Below are 19787 nucleotides of genomic sequence, written 5' to 3' on the forward strand. Positions count from 1 at the left end.
TTAGTGCAACACGGAACCTTCCACAGAGGAAGGCAGAGACCGGCACTTATCAAGCAGCCAATTCTGTTAGTTAGGTAGGTAGGTAGTAGGTATCTTTAGTAGTCAAAGTGGCCCCATATATTCTGCGCTCGCACCTGGTATATGTAGGTGACTACCTAGGTACCTACCTTAGGTTGGTAAGTACCAAGCAAGTTAAACGTCTGTCTCGTGTTCATATGCATGGGTCCCAAAGGTGGCTGGCAACTACTACAGTCAACTGCTTGTTCAGTGGTCCCTTGAACATTAAGCAAACTAAGCCCGGCTTTTTAAGATTGGGAACGTGCGTCATGAAAGAAACGTATGCAAGGTATCCTGTGATCCAACTGTTTATTCCGAATCCATCCTCGGCCGGCTGTAAGCACTATATGCTACGCCGAAGGTTCCCAAAAAAAATTACAGAGGAGCCAATCCGCACACCGAGTCAAACACTCATAACTCATAGTATCTAGGAGGTCAACAGACTACCTAGACTCTTGGACACTTCAGACAGGCACGTGAGTGAAAAGGTGGCTGACACTTTCGCCGTTGTGTGTACGCCGGATAGCCTAGAGTAGAATTTCACGTCAGAGACCTTGTTGACTCAATGTTGATTCCCGGGTAAAGTTCCGAGATCTTACCTCTGCAATCGTTGCTGAGACATCAATGACACGAATCTTCGGGCATCTGTCAACTTTGTTGCCCAGTGGTACGGTCTGGGGACGCGTGCAAACAACCGTGTTAGCTTTGCCTGTGTGATTCGCACGAGTATTGCTTGTTCCTACGTTTGTAACGACGACCTTGGACAGGCACGAGTTGTTGAGGTTCTCAATGGCGTTTCCGCTCAGAACTGTGGCGAGTTTTTTTGGTCAGCCATCATCAACATCGATCAGAAGTTCACTGCTATCGATAGGCCCTGAGGTGTTCCTAGTAAAACATACTGCCATCTGTTTCAAAAGACTTGTTAGCTATCACAATTCGTGCAGAATCGCCTAAGTGACACTTACGGGTTACAATTGCGACCACCTCTGCTGCGCCGTGGTCCTTCACAGTCTGGGCTGCCTTGCTCAGAGTCCCGCACGTGTCGGCCATGTCGTCGACCTGTCCTATGTTTTAGTAATTCTTCCAAGATCCAGTATTGTGAGGCAATTCGCTATGAGCTTACCAGGATGGCAATTTTGTCCTTGACATCACCAACAAGAACCATACGTCCCACAACATTGGGTCGCGGACGCTCCCTGTCAGCGCCAAGCGCTTACTGTTAGCACTGATGTCGCTCAATGTACAATATTCTAGCATTGTTCCTTAGGGGTTGCTCATACTTGTGAATGAGGGCGAAGCCAAGGTCTAGACGGTCCGCAATGGAGGTAGCCCTCTTTGCTCCTCCAGCGTCAGGCGACACGATGACACACTTCTCGACGGGCAGGTTTTCCCTGATCCAGCGAAGTACAGATGGTTCCTAAACGTGTCAGCTTGGTAGGCGCAGTCAGGCGTTATGCGTGCACTCACAGCGTATAGGTTATCAACAGGTATGTTGAAGAACCCTTGAATTTGAGACGCGTGCTATTCACGGCGGAGAGTTAGCGACCTGTCAAAGCTACATTCGCCCCTGAATTGCAGGGCGGAATCTTCTTACCAAATCCATTGTGATGACATGATTGCAGCCAGCGGTTTGCTGTTGAGCCATTAAATATTAGTCATGCGCATAAAAAAAAAGACATATGCGCTGCCGATAGCCTTTTGCGAAAGTTTCTGAGTCCCTTTGGGTACATGATCAACATACAATCATGTTCCTGTTTTTAATGTTAGAATCCTGCAACAGTAGTTAGTCTCAGGGGACGATGGACTCACGCTATAAGCTTGGCCGAGATAGGGGCTGTAGAGATGGACGTCAGTGCCGATCAAGTTTACAGAGGTTGGTTCAGGTAGAGATGCATACCTCGTGACCTATCCTTCTTGTCTTGGCGAGCTATAGTTCCAAGTTAGGCCTCATAATTTATACTATCATAGACATGCCGTGGAAGCACGAACCATATGCTACATGTAAAGCGTTAGTCATTGTCATCGAACATGACCGGAGGTCTATGCATTTCAAGTATGGGAGCACTCACGGAAGTTGGGAAGAACACTGTAACACAAGAAGGAAGAAAACAGGTTAGTGACTGAAATACATTCGCAACTTGATGCGATAATCATACCAAGTGATTCTCCTTGCTGAAGCAGTACGGCAAGCTATTGAAATATGTTAGTGAAGGGCATATCGACACTAATGGTTAATCGTGATGACTTACCGTGTGTCATAATGAGGAGCTCCATCAAGCCTGGGCTAGTTGTTAGTCCGCAGCGCAACTTTCTAAGCCAGTGTTATCAAAGCCGGCAAGTCGCACCATCGTTTATGTCACCGGGCATGGTTGACTGAATGATGAATACGTCTTCATCGCGAACAGACTCGCCCACAGTGACACTTGTCTCTTGGTTCGAGTAGTTCAAGCTCAAGGTCTTTGCAATCTCGATACCAAGCCTGGGAGAAATTTAGACTGTGTCAGTGACCCCATGGACGGTTTTTTGATACCGTAAAAGGCAAGTAGATGTCTGTGAAAACCTACCTGTCAGCAACTAACCGCCCCAACAGCATGCTGTGAAGGAATATGTCAGCTCATGTCTCATATAAAAAGAGAGGTTATTGTGTATGCACATGTAGGAGATGGTAGTGAGAATATAGTGAAAAATGTAGAGAAACAAAAAAAGAGAGAGAGAAAAAAAAAAAAAAAGAAGAGATCAGAGATATCGCGTACTGAGAGTTGCCGCTAAGCAGCTTGATCGAATTCGACGTCGAAGACATGATGCAGACTTGTCAAGAGATGTCGCACTCGTTACAAGCAATTCGGGACAGGATCAGCGGTTGGTGAGGCGTCGGAAAGATAGAGTTGCGATAGGAAAAAAAAACTACACAAAGCAAAGGCCTAGGCAAGGTATGTTATGTTGTGCATGTAAAGAAATGCCGGCAAGAAGTGCAAAGAGAAAGCAAAGGCTGGGCGGCTTCGAAATTTTGGTGGAGACTGACATTACTCCAAAGTACTTCGAGACCGCCTACCAAAATTGCCCCGCGGTTGCATGCAACTGTCAGGGATCAGGCCCCCAGAAAACACTTCCAGCCTTGCAAGCCCCCAGTACCGACATTGCTTTCTTTCACACCTTGTACGTACCTTACTCCGTACTTGACCTACTCAGGTATTTTCTCCCGCTTTTCATACTCACCTTCTTTTCCCTTTGATATATGCCTAGCAAAAAGATTTGGAATCTCTTACCAATAGACACACGCTCCCATCTGTCTGTGACACTGACTTCTTTGCTCGTCACAATAGTGTTTTTTTTCTCGTGGGGGGAGGTACATGGCTTGGTCCTCGATTGTTTGACACGTGATGGGAAGCTGCACTGATAAGATCCATGACCCACTTTCGATTGGCTACACCGATCAAATTGCCGGTAAAATCTAGACTTTTTTTAACCTTCTGGTCGCTCATCCCACCAACAAAATGGCCTTGGCCACCGCGGTTTTTTCGATATAGCCGTATTTTCTGAGCGATAGGCTTCTTTCCAGCTCAATCACTTGTCGGGGCTGGGTGGGGTCTTCAATCTTTGTTTCTTGTAGACCTGGAAGACGCCCCGACCGCCCAGGCATTCGTCCTTAACTGGTGAACCACAACCTGACCGCCTTTGTCTGGTCCCCCCGCGCCGCCTCCAGAGCCGCTGGCTGCTTGTTCCTCGGTCAATGCGAAACCAAAATCAACGCCCGACGTCACAATGGGCCGCAAACCCAATGCGCTGATACTCCAGTTTTTCGAGCGAGGCCCCAAGCTTGCCGACAACAGCAATCGCTATCCTCACACATGCAAGTCTTGCGGGGAGAACTTTCCCAAGGGCCGCATCGATAGCTTGACGAACCACCTCACGCGGAAATGCCCTGCCATATCCGAGAGCGACCGGGTTAGAGCCTGCTTGACAATTCATGGCTTCAACAAGGCTGCTGTCGAACATACGAGAGCTTCTGTCGCCTCCGCAACAGCGGCGGCGGCGGCCGCCGTCCGCCCGCCCGCCGACATTCAGCAGGACCTAGACCTGGTGCAACGAGACTGGACTGCCCTGGAGACTCTGGCCGAGGTTTCCAGACAGATTGATCTTAGCGAAAAGCACGACGATCGTGGCAACCCCGCAGGCGCATCACTAGCGACAGAGAGCACGCTGCTGGGGCAAGACATCCACGACCAGTTCTTGGCACAGAGCGCTCATCTCGGTTACAAGGATGACCATAGCCTAGCGTTGCCCCAAGAAGCCACAGGTAAGCGCAGGTCTGCGTCGATACTCTCGGTATCATCATATCTAATACTTACCCAAATCTCTCACAGCGCAAGAACAGGCAGCCATACCAGGAGCTACGCTACCAGGAACCACGTTACCAGCAGCTACAGATGCTATCAAGGAAGAACCGACCGCTGAGCAACAGCTCGAGGCACTTATTCAGTCTGCAGAGCAAGCATCACACTCAGCCGCCTTGAGTGTTGCGGCAGCGGCTACAGCAAGGCTTAATCCATCCTTGCTGGATCCACAACTCCGCGAAGATGGTGTTCTTGCGGCTGTTTTACCCACTACAGAAGCCCGTCAGACAGACGAAGCTCTTGAACCTGTCCCGACGGGCCCAAGTCAGCCATGGGGCGAGCTCACACAGAGTGATCTGCTTACCACCGTACCCCTGCGTGTACCAAGCCAGGGCGATAACCCGTTGGTGCCCCAGCTGCTGCATGGTCCAATCAAGGGTGGATTCCGAATGTCCAGCCCGAATGGCGGAAAAGCTCGGCACTCGAGGGCCCGTTTTGACGCAACCCGACGGAAAGAAGTGCAAGAGGTGCGCAAGATTGGTGCCTGTATAAGGTGTAGAATCTTGAGGAAAACCTGCTCCAAAGGCCACCCATGCGACACATGTAGGAAAGTCCTCTCACCTCGCATTTGGAAGTCCGGTTGCGTGCGAACCAAATTCTCGGAGCAGCTCGACCTCTACTCTGCTGGAGTTCAGATAGTGCTCAACCAGCAGAGGCTCAACGACCTGAAAGCCCACGTCAATTTTGCCAACCAAGGAACCACTCTTGAACTGTCCATATTCCCAGAATGCAATTTCCACATATCGGCACAGGCTCTACAGAGCATTGGTGCCAAGGAAAGAACACCAGAGGAGCCAGAGAGGCCGTGGGTGAAGGAGGAGCTGCTTCTCATAGATTCAGAAAAGGAAGACCTGCAGGGCAGCGTGGAGCTGTACATGCGGCAAATTCTTCACGAGTTTGTTGAAAGGGAAAAGTCCCACTTTGCTCGCGTGACCCTAGACACGGCCATCACCCTTGGCCATGAGACCCACGACGAGTTGCTGAAGAAGGCCATCGAACTTTGGGGTCTGGTTGAAATGCTGGATCGAGAAAGGCAGTGGAACATCACTGTCAAGTACGGCGGTCTCGATGGCAGGACTAGAGAAATCAAGGACTCGACTGACCAGGACTGTTTCACGACCATTTGTCTACAACTCACTGCTGCCGCTGAAAGAAAAGCGGCACACACGAGCAAGCAGCTACTTCAGGGTATGCAGCGAGTCTTGCAGGACAGCAAGACAAAGATTGATCACAACATGTTCTTTACCACACTGATTCTCCTCAACTGCGTGGAGAAGACGACCTGGGCTTTTAAAGCGTGGGAACAGGATAGTCTCCAACCAATGTGGCCACTCGAGAAGGCTCCTCACAATTTCACTGGGCAAGGATATGTCTTGGCCGACCTCCTCAAGATGCTGCTTGGCATCCGCAAAGTGCTGCCTAGGACGTTTTGTCGCGAGTCCGATGGAATGCTTGCAACGCACGAAGAAGAGTCAGTTCTCCAGGGCTATTTCCACAACTTGGAACTCAAATGTAAGCCCATCTTTCTTATTCTTACGGTTTTGAATGCTTGTGTGAACGTCCTCGCTAAAATTAATCTTTTTTTTTTCTGTCTCTCTCTTTTAGTCGCCGACCTTCAGGCCAAGCAAGAGCAGCCCATCTTCTCTCCGACAGACTCAAGGTCACTCGAACTCTTGTTTTGTTCCACTCTTCTTCTGCCCGCTGCAGAGTAAAGACCAGCGTTATCGTCTAATAACTAGTCTAGAACTAGTCTTGGGAACAGGAAGCTGTGGCCACCGCAGCACCCGATCTCCACGCCGTCTTGCGTTTATGACCATGCATGAATTCATGACCTTATTGAACATCTTCCCCAAAGTCTTCCAAATGGTGTTGCGGTGTTAATAACTGCGATACAATTGTTTCACGTTTACTTCTGTGGTTTACTGCTGCCGGGCAGCGTTGGGACGGAAAATACTGGAAGGGACGGATGATAATGGATGTTAGAGCTTACAATACCCCCGGCTTCATGCAAGCAAGCCATGTTGATTTAGTCAAGTATTCCGCAATAAAACTTGATCGTTTTATAATGATGCAGACATGAGATGGAAACCAAGCCAAACCCTCCGGTGAGGGAATTGGGGATCATCTCTTATTTGAAGTCTGGCTGATTCATGTCAAGCGGTCTGTTGTAAGAATGGTGCGTGCGATACGATCGCTCCGAGCGTACTTTCACAGAGAGCCTTGTTATGATATGGGATCCGATGCTCTTTGACCAGTGTCCAGTGTCCAGAATACTCCGGTCGGAACCCAAGTCACCTATTTGCTTAAAGTTTAACCGTGTTGAATGATTACGGAATCGTATTTGTTCGATCACTAACTATTAATTGGCCAGTACGGAGACCGAATAAGAGAACGCTTGCTGAGTGGGTACCACCATATGGCGTCCCCCCTTTTACGAATGAACAGGCCATTAGTATTATCATCATCCAAAGCGAAGCTTCGTGTCATCATTCCAAGATTAATTTAGTTATATGCTGCCATTTTTTGCGGAAGAAGATCTCAGTACGACATGCTTACTCAGTCAAGGTGCTATGCAACTCGGAAGGAAAAGAGAGCAAGACGTTGTAAACAAAGAGTATGCTATGCCAGCTCCCTGGTCTATACCACACCATTCTCATACGGAATCCTTGCGCTCCGTTTCGGCCGAGTTTGACCGCTTGACCTTTTTAAAGCACGCAAACTCGTTCTTGCTGGCGTCCCTCAACCGCTTGAGCAGGCTGCGTAGCTCGGGCAGCTCATTCTGCATGTTGAGCACGGCGTCCCTGTCGCTGCGGCTCTCGATCTCCTGGTAGATCTGGTTCTGGAGGTCCTTGGCGCGCTGCGTCGTGTAGTGCTGCAGGGTCTGGGCGGCGAACTCGACGTCGAGGGCGGCCTGCAGCAGCGTCGACAGGTCGTAGCGGGGCCGGGTCTTGAAGGCCTCGAGGAGCTCGCGCGACGTCTGCTCGAGCAGGTACGAGAGCACCTGCGTGGTAAGCGATGAGGCCGTCGTCGAGACCTGCGAATGCACCAGGACCAGGGTGAGTAGGACCTCGTATACGTAGGGCCGGGCCTCGCGGGGCTTGGCGCCGTTGGCGGGGGCCCAGTCTGCGGCCGTTACGCCGGCTCGAATGATGCCACGGAGCGTCTCGATGGACGGGCGCGTGTACGATTGGAACAGGCGGGCGTCGATCTGGCCGAGGACGTCGCGGATCGTCTTAGTTTCGTCGGTGAGCTTGACGGAGAAGGCGTTTTCGAATTGCGTGTTGAGCGAGGGCACTAGGTCCGACCTCAAGCGTTGAAGGTTGCTTAAAGTCAACAGCATTCGGACGTTCTGTTGCAAGTGTCGAGTCAGTAAAATAGCAAGTCGATCTTATCTGAAGCTGCAAGACTTACCCTATCGCCCGCGTTAATTGTACCACTTCCAACACTGATGCTGCTGGTACCCGAACTCATGCGCAAACTCGTCACGCGCGAGTTAGCCGCGCTCGTAGCGCCAAGGACCTCGGGGTCAGTCGTCCATTCGTCATCGGACTTCTTGATCGACCTCTCGGCATTCTCTACCATGCCACTCAGCGCTTTATACAGAGTGGTGACGTACTGGGAGCGAACCATCTGAAGCAGCTTTGTCGGTGGGGCTGTGACTATGTCTTCAGCACCAGCCTTTGCCGAGGCCTCGGGTATGTACAGAATCTTTTGCATGCCGGCAAGCAGGGTGCCCTCGAACGCTGAGAAGCATGCCGGCATTTTTGTAACGTCTCGATCTTCTGGTGCTCGGTTCCAGTCTTCGACATGCTTGATGGTCTCGGCATCCTTGTTCCACGCAGCACAGAGAGCAACCACGCAACGCTCGCGCGACACGTTGACCAGCGTCTTGAGAAGCTCCAACTCCTGGGCGTCACCCAGTCCCACTGGTGCGATCGCTGCCATCTCAGAGGCTCCCGACCCGATCAGAGCCAGCATTTTTGATAGGTAGTGTACGGCACTGACAGAATTTGACCAGGGTGGCCAGAAAGCAAACTTCTCCCAAGCCTCGCCTCGTTTGGGTGACGGTGGCGGTAGGTTGTTGGGATCAAGATTGAACCGGGGGTCTCTGTAGGCGGTTGGAGAGAGCGCGCCGCCAAGCGATGTTGACATCGGCGTCTTGGGTGACAGGGGCATCGGCGAGAAGAGCAATGAGATATCCTCAGGGGGTGGACCAGCGAAGAAGATGAAGACATGCTCACGCACCATCTCTACCAGCTCCACAGTGCCCTTTTGCAGGTTCGATGCCCAGTCCTCCGATAGTTGATGGTGTACCAGTGATTCGCCGTTATATCCTGTTGGTAGCGAGCGCTGAATCTTGCCATCGAGGAAACCTTGCACCGTCTGCCAGAACTCGACAACCTCTGCCAGAATGCCTTGCGGAGACAAGAGCGTACTGAGAAACATGAGCATCTTCTCCCATAGCTCTATTATGTTCCCAGAATCATAGTTGGTGGGTCTCGAATCGATTGACTGCCGCCCTAGTGCTCTCAGGTAAGATCCAATGGCCCGAGGCGCTGGCCTCTCGCTGCTCGACAGTCTCCGTCGTAGGACTTCGATCTCAACCTTGGCGCGGTCTGCGTATGACTGAATCTTTCCCTTGAGGTTGTCGTACCGACTCAGGAGCCAGAAATATATGGGATTGTCCTCAGCACCGAGCTCCAGCAATAGGCTGATGAGCTCCATGTGCTGATCCTGCGGCTGGCCCGGACCATCAGACTTGGATACGTTGTGTAGCGCAGATAGCCTCCGCCAGACTGTCCTCTTGAACGCTGAGATCTGCTCCTCAACATCGTGCCACATACGTGCAGCGAGAAGAATTTGATACAGCTGCGAATCACTAGGCGGCGTGGAGCCTAGCTGCTGAGCGATGCGCCGGGCCTCGTCCGCAAACCTCCTTGCCTTGGAGTACTCTTCTATCAAGCTCTCGTGGTCCTTGCGCTTGATGCTGTCCGCGATGGCGGCGCTCGTCTCCACGTACTCACCGAACCTGCCGAGCGAGTTTGCCACCGTCTTGAGATTTTCCTCGCGCTCCTGTCCGCCCAAGGCAGGGCCCCAAACGTCCTCTGCTTTGGCAGAGACGTCCAATAGAGGGGTCTTTATGCCCGTAACACCATATTCGCTCTCCTTGGTGAGGGCATTCTTCTTGCGAGGATCCGGAGGCTGCGGCGTCAGAGGGGCGGTAAGGTTGATGTTACCACTGCCCGCTCGAAAACTATTCCTACTAGTATGCCGCGAGTGGGCCCTGGCACGCGCCGTGGGGGGTGCGGGTGGCTCTGCGCCCCTGTACTTCATCTCCTTGTAGACATTGTCGATGGTGGCCTTGGCGCGTACGAAGCGTTCAAAGTTGGATTCGACTAGGACCTTGAGAGAGGCGGACTTTTGGTCGATGGACTGAGACAGCGCGTCAAGGCCCATGAGGAGCTGGTTGGTGTCGGCCGAGGCGTGCATCTGAGAGAGGAAGAGGGCTGGCGAGAAGGTGGTGGACGAGAGGAGGAAGCGGTTTCTCAAGCGAGGATCATCCTGCAGAGGCACTCCGTACTGCTTCAGAGTGCGTACGACACTGTCTGTAGTTCCCAGGGGATCGGGCTCGTCCCTCTGCACCAAGTTCCCTATGCCATTTGCTGTCTTCTCCGATCCCGGCACCACACTGCTCCTGGTGCTAACAGCCCTCTCGAGAGCCTGATATCTCGACTTCCTCCGATTGAGTTTTGCCTTTTTGTCATTGGAGTCCTCCTCGCCTTCTGAGGCGTCACTGTTGTCCTTCTCTTGGGGCCATACTTCGGGAGTCAGGCTCGTGATTTGGTAATGTTCCATTACCGTCCTCTCGAAGTCGGCCATGTTGGCGTCGCGTGGGTCGGCGCACTCGTTCCACTGGTATTGCGCTTTGAACTCCGGGTCTTTTTGTTTTGAAAAGCTGGGGCTATCATGCCATCATTCGTTGTCTCGTGCCTCCTGTATCGTCGTAGCTCGGCAAGATGCGTCGCGTTTGTATCTCAGGCTTGTGGAGGTTAGCGTGAACTCCAGTTCGCCAACGTCGACAAAGATGCAAACTGCCCCTTTGACAGTTAACTCCGCAGCATCAAGTCGTGAAGAATCAATGATCAAATTGAACTAATCAACGAGCAGCCAAGATCAAATGCTGATAAAAGAGATCTATGCTATTCTCTGCCTTCTAAGAGGTGGCCAAGCAAATTGATTAACCCTTGCTCTGCCCTTTGGGCTCCAAGCTTGCCTTCTCGAAGTACGGTACGGCGCGGAGTGGTGTGGCGTACTGTAGCACCTTACACTCGCTAGGTACCTAAGTACCCAGGTGGGGGCGGCTTGTTCCATGTGAAAGGAGTCGGAGTACCGTATCCGCTTGTGTGAGTGCCAAAATAGAATCGCAAGATTTGGCTGTTGAACTTCAAGGCAAGAAATATTCCTACGGTTTGAATATTGTTCGCTAACCCGAAGCTATTATTGGCTTCTTCTGAATCTGTTCCTATGGATGTTCTACTGGACTTTGATTTTTGTGTCTGGGTACGTACCTAGGTAGGTAAGGTAGGTATTTACTAGGTACATAGACCGACAAACTAGCAATTACCTAGGCATTTGTCGCAACTTTTCTTGTTTTACTTTAGTCACTCCACATAAGGAAGGGCCTTGGTGACCTCACTGTCCGAAGGTTCCATCGGTCGGTTCTGGCGCGTCACTACCACAGCCAACCCCTACTTTGACAATTGAGACTTCATTACTTAACATACACGGCCGATTTACCAAAACAATAATGCGCCTCGGTCTCTCTCCTAAAACTTGTCCTTAAGGAGGAGGGCGTTCTTTGGGGTCCTTCACAGTTTCTGTTTATATTCATTGTTACTGATCAACTTCTCTTCTCTCCTTTTATCGTGTACATACTTGGTACCGTCGCCACACGCACCTACCACCTACCACCACCAAGTCGCTTTACCCAGCTTTGCCGACCGAGCTTCCCCTATCGATGCCGCCCTTTGTATCTTAACTGTCAACTCACCACATTGTGACCAGCCACTATGGCACCTTCACGGCCGACAACGACGGGCTACGAGAGACTTGCACAAGCTGACCAGCTCAGCGATTCGGAAGATGACGAACCCCTTGGACGTAGCTTTGCGTCGCTGCAACACCCGGCCGCACCGCGATATGCACCCACCGACCAGCCAAGGCCTCACAGCGGCATGACGTCGCCCAAGGCCGGCCGAAGCAACGGCAATGGCGTCAAGTTCCAGAGCGATAGTGGGTATGGAGGCAGCAGGAGACCTTTTGGGGGCCACCGCCGGTCGAACTCTGGTGTAGACATCAAGGCTATCAATGCTCGTCTCGAGCGTTGGGCGGACGAGATCGCTTCAAAGTTCAAGCGCCATCGGGACACGAAGCCCGGGGAAGACCAACGGCTTGAGATCCATCACTCGGTCTTCCAGGCCCCCGAAGGTGTGCGTCCACTCACAGCCGAGACCCTTGCGGATCCCAATGCGCACGGCGGTGCTCCTGCAATGAGCTCGGACGAGTTCGATGCCATCGTCGAGAGTGTGCGCGTTGCGATCGAGCAAGGCGTTCATCCGCTTATGATTTCGCAGGGTAGCTCAGGAAGCTACTTTGCGCGGAATCCCGACGGCAAGGTTGTGGGTGTCTTCAAGCCCAAGGATGAGGAGCCGTACGCGGCTGGCAATCCAAAGTGGAACAAATGGATACACCGAAACCTCTTTCCCTGTTGTTTCGGCCGAGCCTGGTAAGTCGTTTTGACTAGCTCCCAGAGGCGCAACTTGTGATCATTTGCAATAAATACAATCATTCTAACTGGGCCACTCCTTAATTACAGTCTAATCCCCAACCTGTCGTACGTCAGCGAAGCGGCCGCCTACACGCTCGACTGTCAGCTGCGGACGCATATGGTACCCTACACGGACGTCGTGCACCTTGCATCCAAGTCATTCCATTATCCGTTTTGGGAGCGCTACGCGCATTCGCGCAACAAGAAACTCCTTCCGTCAAAACCTGGAAGCTTTCAGGTGTTCCTCAAGGGTTTCAAGGATGCTAACATCTTCCTCCGGGAACATCCCTGGCCTGACCAGTACCTGTCCGGTTTCAGAACAAGTGACTCGCATCGCAACAAGAGGAAGCGATGGGCTGACAACTGCAGGCCGTCCCGAGGCGCGTCTGCTAACGGAGAGGATGAGAGCGATGATGAAGGGGGCGTCGGTGGGAGCAGTGGGGGTAGCCGGGCAAGTCCCCGGCCGCCAGGACCCGATAATTTTGTCTGGACGGAGACCCTGAAGCAATCATTCAGGGAGGAGCTCGAGAAGCTGGTCATCCTGGACTATATAATGCGCAATACCGACAGAGGCCTCGATAATTGGATGATCAAAGTCGACTGGGAAACCGAGACGGTTTCGGTCACTTCAGAACCGGTTCAACTTAAGATTGACGAAAGCAACTCACGTGAGCCGGAGGACGCAGCACGACCGGTGGACTTGTCTCGCAGAGGTTCCCCAGAGACAAGGGCATCGTATCCTTACAGAAAACAACAGCCAATGAACGCAACCACTCGGCCAACTTCGACAGCGCCGGATCCTAAGATCTCTATTGGAGCTATTGATAACTCCTTATCGTGGCCGTGGAAACATCCCGATGCATGGCGAAGGTATATTGCAAATCTTTGTCGCTTCGCTATTTCCCTGCAGTGGATACTGACATGTCATTGTTATTCATCAGTTTTCCGTTTGGCTGGCTATTCCTGCCCGTTGACCTGATAGGTCGTCCTTTCTCACAGCGCACACGAGACCATTTTCTGCCCCTGTTGACTTCGACACATTGGTGGTCCCAAACGCAACTGGCGCTTCGTCAAGTGTTCCAATTGGACCCTGATTTTCAGGAGCGTATGTTTGCACGTCAAATAGCGGTGATGAAGGGCCAAGCATGGAATGTGGTCGAGACGCTCAAGACAGCAGACCATGGCCCGCTCGAACTTACTCGGCGCGCCAAGGTCTGTGTATGGGATGACTTGGTCGACGTCCCTGTTGCCGTGCCTATGAGGGCGACCAGTTCCGAGATGCATCGTACCTCGAATGCCGACGGCCCACTTGGCGGTGACGTGCTGTTGGAGGAGGAGATGGATATAGGTGCTGCCAATTCATCCTCCAAAGCTGTTGCGTCATCCAGTGCTGCGGTTGATGTACTTGATATCGCAAGTCCACCGGCAGATCTGCCTCACCCGGGTCGTTTCGAGCTTTCGGTTACGAATCAAGGTGAAACTGGCGATGGCGGCGGCGACGACATCGCATCAGGTGCAGCGGTGACGTCGTCACCAGAGGAACTGGCTAGTCCTGCCTCGCCTACGCTGGATAACGCACGAACCTCGAAGCAACGGCCCCCGCTGCTGAGCGCGCGAAGCTCTCAAGGTCCGGGCAGAAGTCTGAACATGTACACGCCTCACCACGAAAGGCGCTTTTCCTTTGCCACTGCGGCGAGCAGACGCAACAGCAATAGTATTGCGCAGCAACTGTACGCGCCTTCAGCGAGCGGTGCTGCTGGGGGCGCGAGGGCGTCGGCAGATTCGTTTGGTTCATATACGTACGACGATGACATGGACGGCGACCTTGGGTACGCGGCAGCTGAGGGTATGGAAGGCAGCCGGCGCAAGGTCATTGTGGAGAGACTGGAGCCGGTGAAAACTCGGAATCCTGTTTTCACGTGGTGCTAATAGAGGACTTGAAGATGGGAGGGAGGCCTTGTCGCTTTGTTCCCAAATACTTTCGAGGGAGGCCATCTGAGAAAATTGTACCGATATCTATGACGATGAGCCAGACAGAGTACAGGCATTAATAGCAAAGCGGACTGGAGGGGCCTTGATTCTGCAACATTCTTTTCGGTTGTCCAGGCGGCCTGCGTTGGTGCCGCGTCTTGACCAATGATCTAACACATGCCTACCTTGCCTATTCAGCTGGTTCATTACCTACATGCACTGCCTACTGAGCAAGATGATAATATATCTTGCCGAAAGAGGAAACCACCGAACTGAACAAATTCCCAGACAATTGAGTTCAAAGTTTATTATATGTTCCGGGGCAAGGGTACGCAATCACGAACTTCCATGTTTCCTCGCATTGGTCAAACTTACAGCTTCTTTACCCTGTACCCATAACCAGCCTGAATTTCTCCTCACACGCGCTTCTCTCCGTTGCAAGCTCGCCGCAATGAAGTACCACGTACAGGAAGCTAGGTATCTATCCGCTTTCCCAAACCTGGACAAGTGGCGGGTCGGATTAGGGGTGTGGTGATGTGTCCCCCGGCCCCGGGAGCTCTTCCCTTCCAAAGCGACCGTTCCTCCCCGGTCCACTTTTCTGTTGCCAGTGACTGTGAGCCAGTTGATAATGGATGGTAGTATGCGGAGTGGGTTAAGTTCAGTGGGGTGGTCAGCTCTGTTGTATACGCTGGCAACTCACTGGCTCTTTTTGGTCAGGAAAAGGGATCCGAGTCCATGGGCATGGATTTCGGTTGAGAAAAGATTCCCGAGTGGGTGGTCGTTCCCGCTCTTCCCCCAGTCAAACCTCGTACCGCCCCTTTGGCGCCTTTTCTGTAACGACAAATCATTTTTTTTTGTTTTTTTGTTTGTCTTAAACAAGACCAAAGCAAAGAAAGCCTTGGGTTGGGATGCAAGCTTCCGTAGAGAAGGGTCGAAAATGGTCCGACATCGTATGATTATTCTATGAATCACCACCATTTTTGCTTTTTTTTTCTTTTTCTTTTTTTGGACACTTGCGTCTCCTATTATACAAACTAAATCTCTCCCATAAAAAAAAACCCCTATCAGTAGGAGCAAGGGGGGAATCTGGTCATACTGTACTGTACGGAGTCGTCGGTCTGAGGAGACGGACCGCCAAGTAAATAAGCTAATTACCATCCATCACCACTTTACGACAGGCTGTTTTTTTTTCTCTTGCCCAAACCCCAATCGCCCATGGAATTGCTTCCGGAAGTTCCACTCCACCTCATATGGCCGCATATGTACTACGTATGGCCCTATTTCCTTGGTGGACTTGAGGTAAACCCTGGTCGAGGGTATAAATGTGGTTCGGGGGCCAGATGCAGTGTCAGTGGTAGTGCAGCATGCAAGACGACGCAAGCTGTTACTTGTTAGCCACCGAAATACCCTCCTGCTACTTTTGCAAGTTTTGTTTTCTGCAGGCTTGTTGCCATTTCAAGCAAAAGCAGGGCATTATCTCTTGTCAGGTTTGGATATGCTGAGTGGTTGCCCATGGCCGAGTTTTGCATTTCTTTTCATATTTGTTTGTCTATTATCTCTTCTTATTTTGGCCCAAAAATATCATTTACCCCTGACTAGCAAACCTGCCGTCTTCTGTCAGCTCCACGGGTAATGGTGCATACATACTGGTAATGCGTGGGTTGCACTACGCAGCCGCATGCGCGCCGTGCCATGGATAGATGACTGCATCGTTAGAAATACTTGGCCGCCCGACAGATGAGGAGTATCCACACCTCAGAGCCCGCCTGCCTGCTGCAACTTGTGTGCCACCCTTGGAAGACTATCTGGTTTTGTCTCGCTGGCGACGAGGGGCTAAAAAAAAAAAAAATAAATAAAAAATAAAAAAAAAAATAAAAAATAAAAAAGCAAGGCAGTCGCTTCAGTGCCCTAAATAGGCTGCATTATGATGCCCATGCCATGGCTCGAGCTGGGCGACTGTCATTCCACTTCTACACATTTGCCACGGGCTGCTTGTTTTTTTTTTTTTTCTTAAGAGGCAGCTCGACTGAGATTGTATTTTTGATTTCATGTCGATCCACGTTCCTTCTCATTCTCGACCATTGGGTGGTACTCATATCAGTGTGGGCAGAGGAAGTCCGTCCCGTATACTTGAGCCCTTTTAAGCCCCAAGAATCTTTGTCTGAGAAATGGGGTGCGGGGGCCTTGATACTGAGGGACAAACAGCATATTGGCTCGCTTTCCTGCATGAAATATCTATCTCAAATGTTTAGAGCCCAATCATTTTTTAGAAAAGTGGCTATGCCCACCCAGATTACCGGGACTTCCGACAGACTGGGTCCAGATTGTATTCTGTACGAGGGATAACACAGCGGAGACAGAGTCCGGCACTTGTCAAACCTGATCCCCCCTTTTTTTCCATTACAGCATTCTTGTTCAACCCACCAGCTTTATGTCCTCAAGTTCTTGAAAGACTGTCCCACCCTCTTCCATAAGGGTTTTGCAGCATAAACACGAGGACAGCTTCAACAGACATCGTACAGCTGAGATCTAGATACACGTAGCCACCTTTCTTCAGATCACCGGTGAGGATGGAGGAGTATGTTCATCTTTTTAAGCGCTTCTTAGCCATATAGCAGCACACCTGGGATAGTTTGATGTCCACCACAGCTTACCGCCCTAGAAGTGATCTTCAGACCGTCGAGCTCAGCGATGAATTCCTAGAGACGATCTATCTCCATGGCAGAGTTTACCAGCGCTATGCCATTGAGAATGGTGCTTATTTTGGACCCGTTGACGAGGTAGGTAGTCATAGGATCTTGTCATTGTTTTCCAGAGACATATATTTTATCAATCATGATGAACTGGCTTTTCCCTCCTGACTGGCTTGTCGAATATCTAGGACGAAGTGGAACGCCTCCATATAATGCATCAAGTCTTCACACAGCTCTTTGACAGGAGATCAATCTTTCCACCAATACGAAGACCAAAGAGGATCCTCGACTGTGGCTTTGGGACAGCTTCATGGGCGATCGAGGTCGCGGATCAACATCCCAAATGCGAGGTATGTTGAGAAAAAATTATATAAAAAAAAAACAAAAAAAAAAAAGAAAGAAAAGAAAAGAAAGAAAGCTCGTTTCATACTATATCCTTTCTGGTCTCTTTCTTGTATTAGTTCCGCATGACTCAAGACCGCACATGTGATCCTGGCTCAACTAACCAAGTAGCAAGGTGGTCGGAGTTGACATCAACCCGATGATGATCCCCGAGGCGCTCCCCGGAAACTTGGATCTCCAGGTTGACGATTTGAACCGGCCGTGAGGCTTTATCCCACGACCACCTCGTTCCCATAGACTTGCTAAAAGAACGAGAACTAACCAGGCATTGCAGATTTACTTTTGCTTCAGACTCGTTTGATCTCGTCCACAGTCGAATGGTTGCCGGTGGGATCCACGCAGACAGGTGGGAAGGATATTTGGAAGATATTTATCGAGTCCTGGTACCGGGAGGCTGGTGTCAGATGGTAGAGATGAGCTTCATCTCGCAGTCTGACAATGGAACCTTGACCGAATGTGGGTTTCTCTCCATAGCAGCAGGAGCAAAAATCCTTCAGAGGCGACAACACATTCAGCAATGACTGGAGAACGTCTACTAACATGCAAAGTCACGCCTCAACCGCAGACCACGCTCTCAGCCAGTGGTCGGAAAAATACCGGCAGAGTCAGAGCCCTTACAAGGACCCAGACGCGGCAATTCGGCTGGCGACGCTAATGTCGAGCGCGGGATTGGTTGACGTGGAGGCCAGGGACATGCCGCTACCGATGAGCGCCTGGTCTAATAGTCAGTGCACACACACGAAAACAAAAGGGATCTCCGAAATCTCCAGAAAACATGTCAAGACGACTGACGAAAAATCCGGGGCTCACTAGATTCCAGGGAGCGCAGCATAGGGGCCGCTAACCGAGACAATGTGCACAAGCTCCTGGCGTCCCTGGCTACTTATCCCTTCGCGCAGGGTCTGGGGATGTCGCTCAAGGATATTCACTTGCTGGTGGCACAGGCTCGGAATGAAGCCGAAAATCCTGCTTACAAGGTACCGTCTCGCGCATGCTCCAAGAGAGTCAAGCTTGGCAATCATATTTGAAGTATAACTGACTGTTCCCCTTTGCGGCCGTGTAGGCTTATTTTCGACTGTAAGTCTGGCGATTACATCACAATCACGAGCAGCTGACGATTTCCAAACCTCTTCTGACCAATGACGGCTTTTCTAGATATGTTTGCATCGGCAGAAAGCCCCGGTGAGCATCTGCAGATAATGAGCCAGCATCTGGTACGGGGGCTCAGCAGTCCTGCCCGGCAAAGGCATGAAGACTAAGAGAGACAAGCCCCCCCCTGAAAAAAAAAGTCGTGCTCTGACGCGTACCTGAAAAAAAAAACTGCGTGCTGTAAGAGCTAGCTAGTTAAATTGCCCGCGTCGCAAGTGGATTTTGTTGCATCTCCTAGACTTTAGTCGCGGGAATTCGATTGGGATTGGAGATAACGTGATTTTGACGAACCAAACCAAGACTAATTAATTTCCAAAAATATCATTGTACCTTCTTTGGCGTTCGGAGAGTCCTTGGAGGAGCTTTTCCCACAGAGGCTTTCGGCGCCCACATCCAAGCTTCATAACGGTCTTGGCCGATTTCCAGAGAATCATGATGTGGTTGATCGCAGGACCGTTTTAAAATTGGCCATGTTCTGGACCACCAACCACAAAATGCAATGTTGCTCCAACGATACCCTTCTACTGTCCTCCAAGCCCCAACACTAGACATATTCTAGACTACCTAGGCCTCTACGGTAGGTCTAGGATGTAGCTCAGAGTCAGAGCCATAATCGCCGAGAGACATTCAGTCTACAACGGGTCTTGGCGTGGAGTTCTTTCAGGGAGGCATACCGACAGGCACGCTTTTTTTTGTTGTTTGCTGGTTCCGTGGTTATCCTGTCGCAGAATTCGGCGAGAAGTAAAGTGCTTAGACGCTGACTGGCCAGACCTCGAACCAGTGGCCCAGGCCGTCAACCCAGACCAGCAAAAGTCCGAAGCTGGCAGACATCGGTATAGGTGATCCGGGGGTTAGTCTACCTACTGTACCGTAGCAGTATGGAGCTGATTTTTTTTTTCTCGCTGGGTAGTCAATGATTCAATAGGTAATTTCACCGCGGAGCAGTCCGGTGGTTGGTTAGCGCCTGTTTCGCGTTGGTGACGATGCTTATGTCTTTGACTTGGCGGTCTTAGGGGCACCGAGCCCCATTTCGACCCTGGCGAGTTTCAGAGCAAGAATAGAAAACCGACTATGGAATGTTGAACCAGGACGGCATTCGGCCAGCCTGACCTACCTAAATGCCCTAAGGGAAAAAGAAATAGACAAAAAGCCAGGCCCCTGGACCATACGTAAGCCCAGCCCCAGCTGGAAGGACTGAACCAGCGGACGTTGAGAGCTTTTAAAGCTTAACCAATTGTATGTCTTGGCTACTTTGGCCAGATTTGTAATAAGACAGACGGAGGATCGCTGCCC

At 51.1% G+C, this 19787-nt stretch overlaps 5 protein-coding genes across 5 annotated transcripts; 3 read left to right on the forward strand and 2 right to left on the reverse strand.

Moving 5' to 3' along the window:
* Nucleotides 1-74: 74 nt before the first annotated feature.
* Nucleotides 75-3095, reverse strand: MGG_07148 (ribose-phosphate pyrophosphokinase 3). Its single transcript, XM_003715298.1, has 19 exons — nt 2811-3095; nt 2622-2651; nt 2403-2536; nt 2307-2336; nt 2214-2247; nt 2127-2143; nt 2047-2052; nt 1955-1984; nt 1867-1891; nt 1799-1808; nt 1652-1690; nt 1525-1578; nt 1338-1474; nt 1181-1253; nt 1023-1116; nt 957-962; nt 801-865; nt 657-731; nt 75-584 (listed from the first exon to the last, which is right to left on the reverse strand). The coding sequence occupies exons 1-19, from the start codon at nt 2855-2857 to the stop codon at nt 522-524; spliced, it is 969 nt and encodes a 322-aa protein (XP_003715346.1). The 5' UTR covers nt 2858-3095; the 3' UTR covers nt 75-521.
* Nucleotides 3096-3438: 343 nt separating this feature from the next.
* On the forward strand, nt 3439-6524 carry MGG_07149 (uncharacterized protein). Its single transcript, XM_003715299.1, has 3 exons — nt 3439-4354; nt 4422-5963; nt 6057-6524. The coding sequence occupies exons 1-3, from the start codon at nt 3820-3822 to the stop codon at nt 6161-6163; spliced, it is 2184 nt and encodes a 727-aa protein (XP_003715347.1). The 5' UTR covers nt 3439-3819; the 3' UTR covers nt 6164-6524.
* Nucleotides 6525-6765: 241 nt separating this feature from the next.
* MGG_07150 (uncharacterized protein) lies at nt 6766-10753 on the reverse strand. The gene is made up of 2 exons (XM_003715300.1): nt 7863-10753; nt 6766-7800 (listed from the first exon to the last, which is right to left on the reverse strand). Exons 1-2 carry the CDS (start codon nt 10329-10331, stop codon nt 7105-7107), a joined length of 3165 nt encoding a protein of 1054 aa, XP_003715348.1. The 5' UTR covers nt 10332-10753; the 3' UTR covers nt 6766-7104.
* A 123-nt stretch (nt 10754-10876) lies between these two features.
* Nucleotides 10877-15097, forward strand: MGG_07151 (phosphatidylinositol 4-kinase type II subunit alpha). Its single transcript, XM_003715301.1, has 3 exons — nt 10877-12237; nt 12328-13149; nt 13221-15097. Exons 1-3 carry the CDS (start codon nt 11522-11524, stop codon nt 14206-14208), a joined length of 2526 nt encoding a protein of 841 aa, XP_003715349.1. The 5' UTR covers nt 10877-11521; the 3' UTR covers nt 14209-15097.
* Nucleotides 15098-16085: 988 nt separating this feature from the next.
* Nucleotides 16086-19712, forward strand: MGG_15081 (uncharacterized protein). The gene is made up of 11 exons (XM_003715302.1): nt 16086-16828; nt 16916-17030; nt 17132-17293; nt 17461-17546; nt 17620-17801; nt 17911-18069; nt 18159-18322; nt 18409-18422; nt 18501-19174; nt 19276-19344; nt 19405-19712. The coding sequence occupies exons 1-9, from the start codon at nt 16821-16823 to the stop codon at nt 18529-18531; spliced, it is 921 nt and encodes a 306-aa protein (XP_003715350.1). The 5' UTR covers nt 16086-16820; the 3' UTR covers nt 18532-19174; nt 19276-19344; nt 19405-19712.
* Nucleotides 19713-19787: the final 75 nt, after the last annotated feature.

Source organism: Pyricularia oryzae, chromosome 2 (assembly GCF_000002495.2).
Source record: "Pyricularia oryzae 70-15 chromosome 2, whole genome shotgun sequence".
Lineage (NCBI taxonomy): Eukaryota > Fungi > Ascomycota > Sordariomycetes > Magnaporthales > Pyriculariaceae > Pyricularia > Pyricularia oryzae.

Bases quoted from the DNA above. Each gene is read 5' to 3' on its own strand.
- MGG_07148 (XM_003715298.1), bottom strand. From the start codon at position 2,857: ATGTCTTCGACGTCGAATTCGATCAAGCTGCTTAGCGGCAACTCTCA. The intron at 2,652-2,810 runs GTACGCGATATC...ATTCCTTCACAG, and splicing joins CTGCTTAGCGGCAACTCTCA to CATGCTGTTGGGGCGGTTAG. The intron at 1,254-1,337 runs GTATGAGCAACC...TGGCGCTGACAG, and splicing joins GGCTTCGCCCTCATTCACAA to GGAGCGTCCGCGACCCAATG.
- MGG_07149 (XM_003715299.1), top strand. From the start codon at position 3,820: ATGGGCCGCAAACCCAATGCGCTGATACTCCAGTTTTTCGAGCGAGGC. The intron at 4,355-4,421 runs GTAAGCGCAGGT...AATCTCTCACAG, and splicing joins GTTGCCCCAAGAAGCCACAG to CGCAAGAACAGGCAGCCATA. The intron at 5,964-6,056 runs GTAAGCCCATCT...TCTCTCTTTTAG, and splicing joins CCACAACTTGGAACTCAAAT to TCGCCGACCTTCAGGCCAAG.
- MGG_07150 (XM_003715300.1), bottom strand. From the start codon at position 10,331: ATGGCCGACTTCGAGAGGACGGTAATGGAACATTACCAAATCACGAGC. The intron at 7,801-7,862 runs GTAAGTCTTGCA...CACTTGCAACAG, and splicing joins CAATTAACGCGGGCGATAGG to AACGTCCGAATGCTGTTGAC.
- MGG_07151 (XM_003715301.1), top strand. From the start codon at position 11,522: ATGGCACCTTCACGGCCGACAACGACGGGCTACGAGAGACTTGCACAA. The intron at 12,238-12,327 runs GTAAGTCGTTTT...CCTTAATTACAG, and splicing joins TGTTGTTTCGGCCGAGCCTG to TCTAATCCCCAACCTGTCGT. The intron at 13,150-13,220 runs GTATATTGCAAA...GTTATTCATCAG, and splicing joins CATCCCGATGCATGGCGAAG to TTTTCCGTTTGGCTGGCTAT.
- MGG_15081 (XM_003715302.1), top strand. The intron at 17,031-17,131 runs GTAGGTAGTCAT...TCGAATATCTAG, and splicing joins ATTTTGGACCCGTTGACGAG to GACGAAGTGGAACGCCTCCA. The intron at 18,070-18,158 runs GTCAGTGCACAC...GGGGCTCACTAG, and splicing joins GATGAGCGCCTGGTCTAATA to ATTCCAGGGAGCGCAGCATA.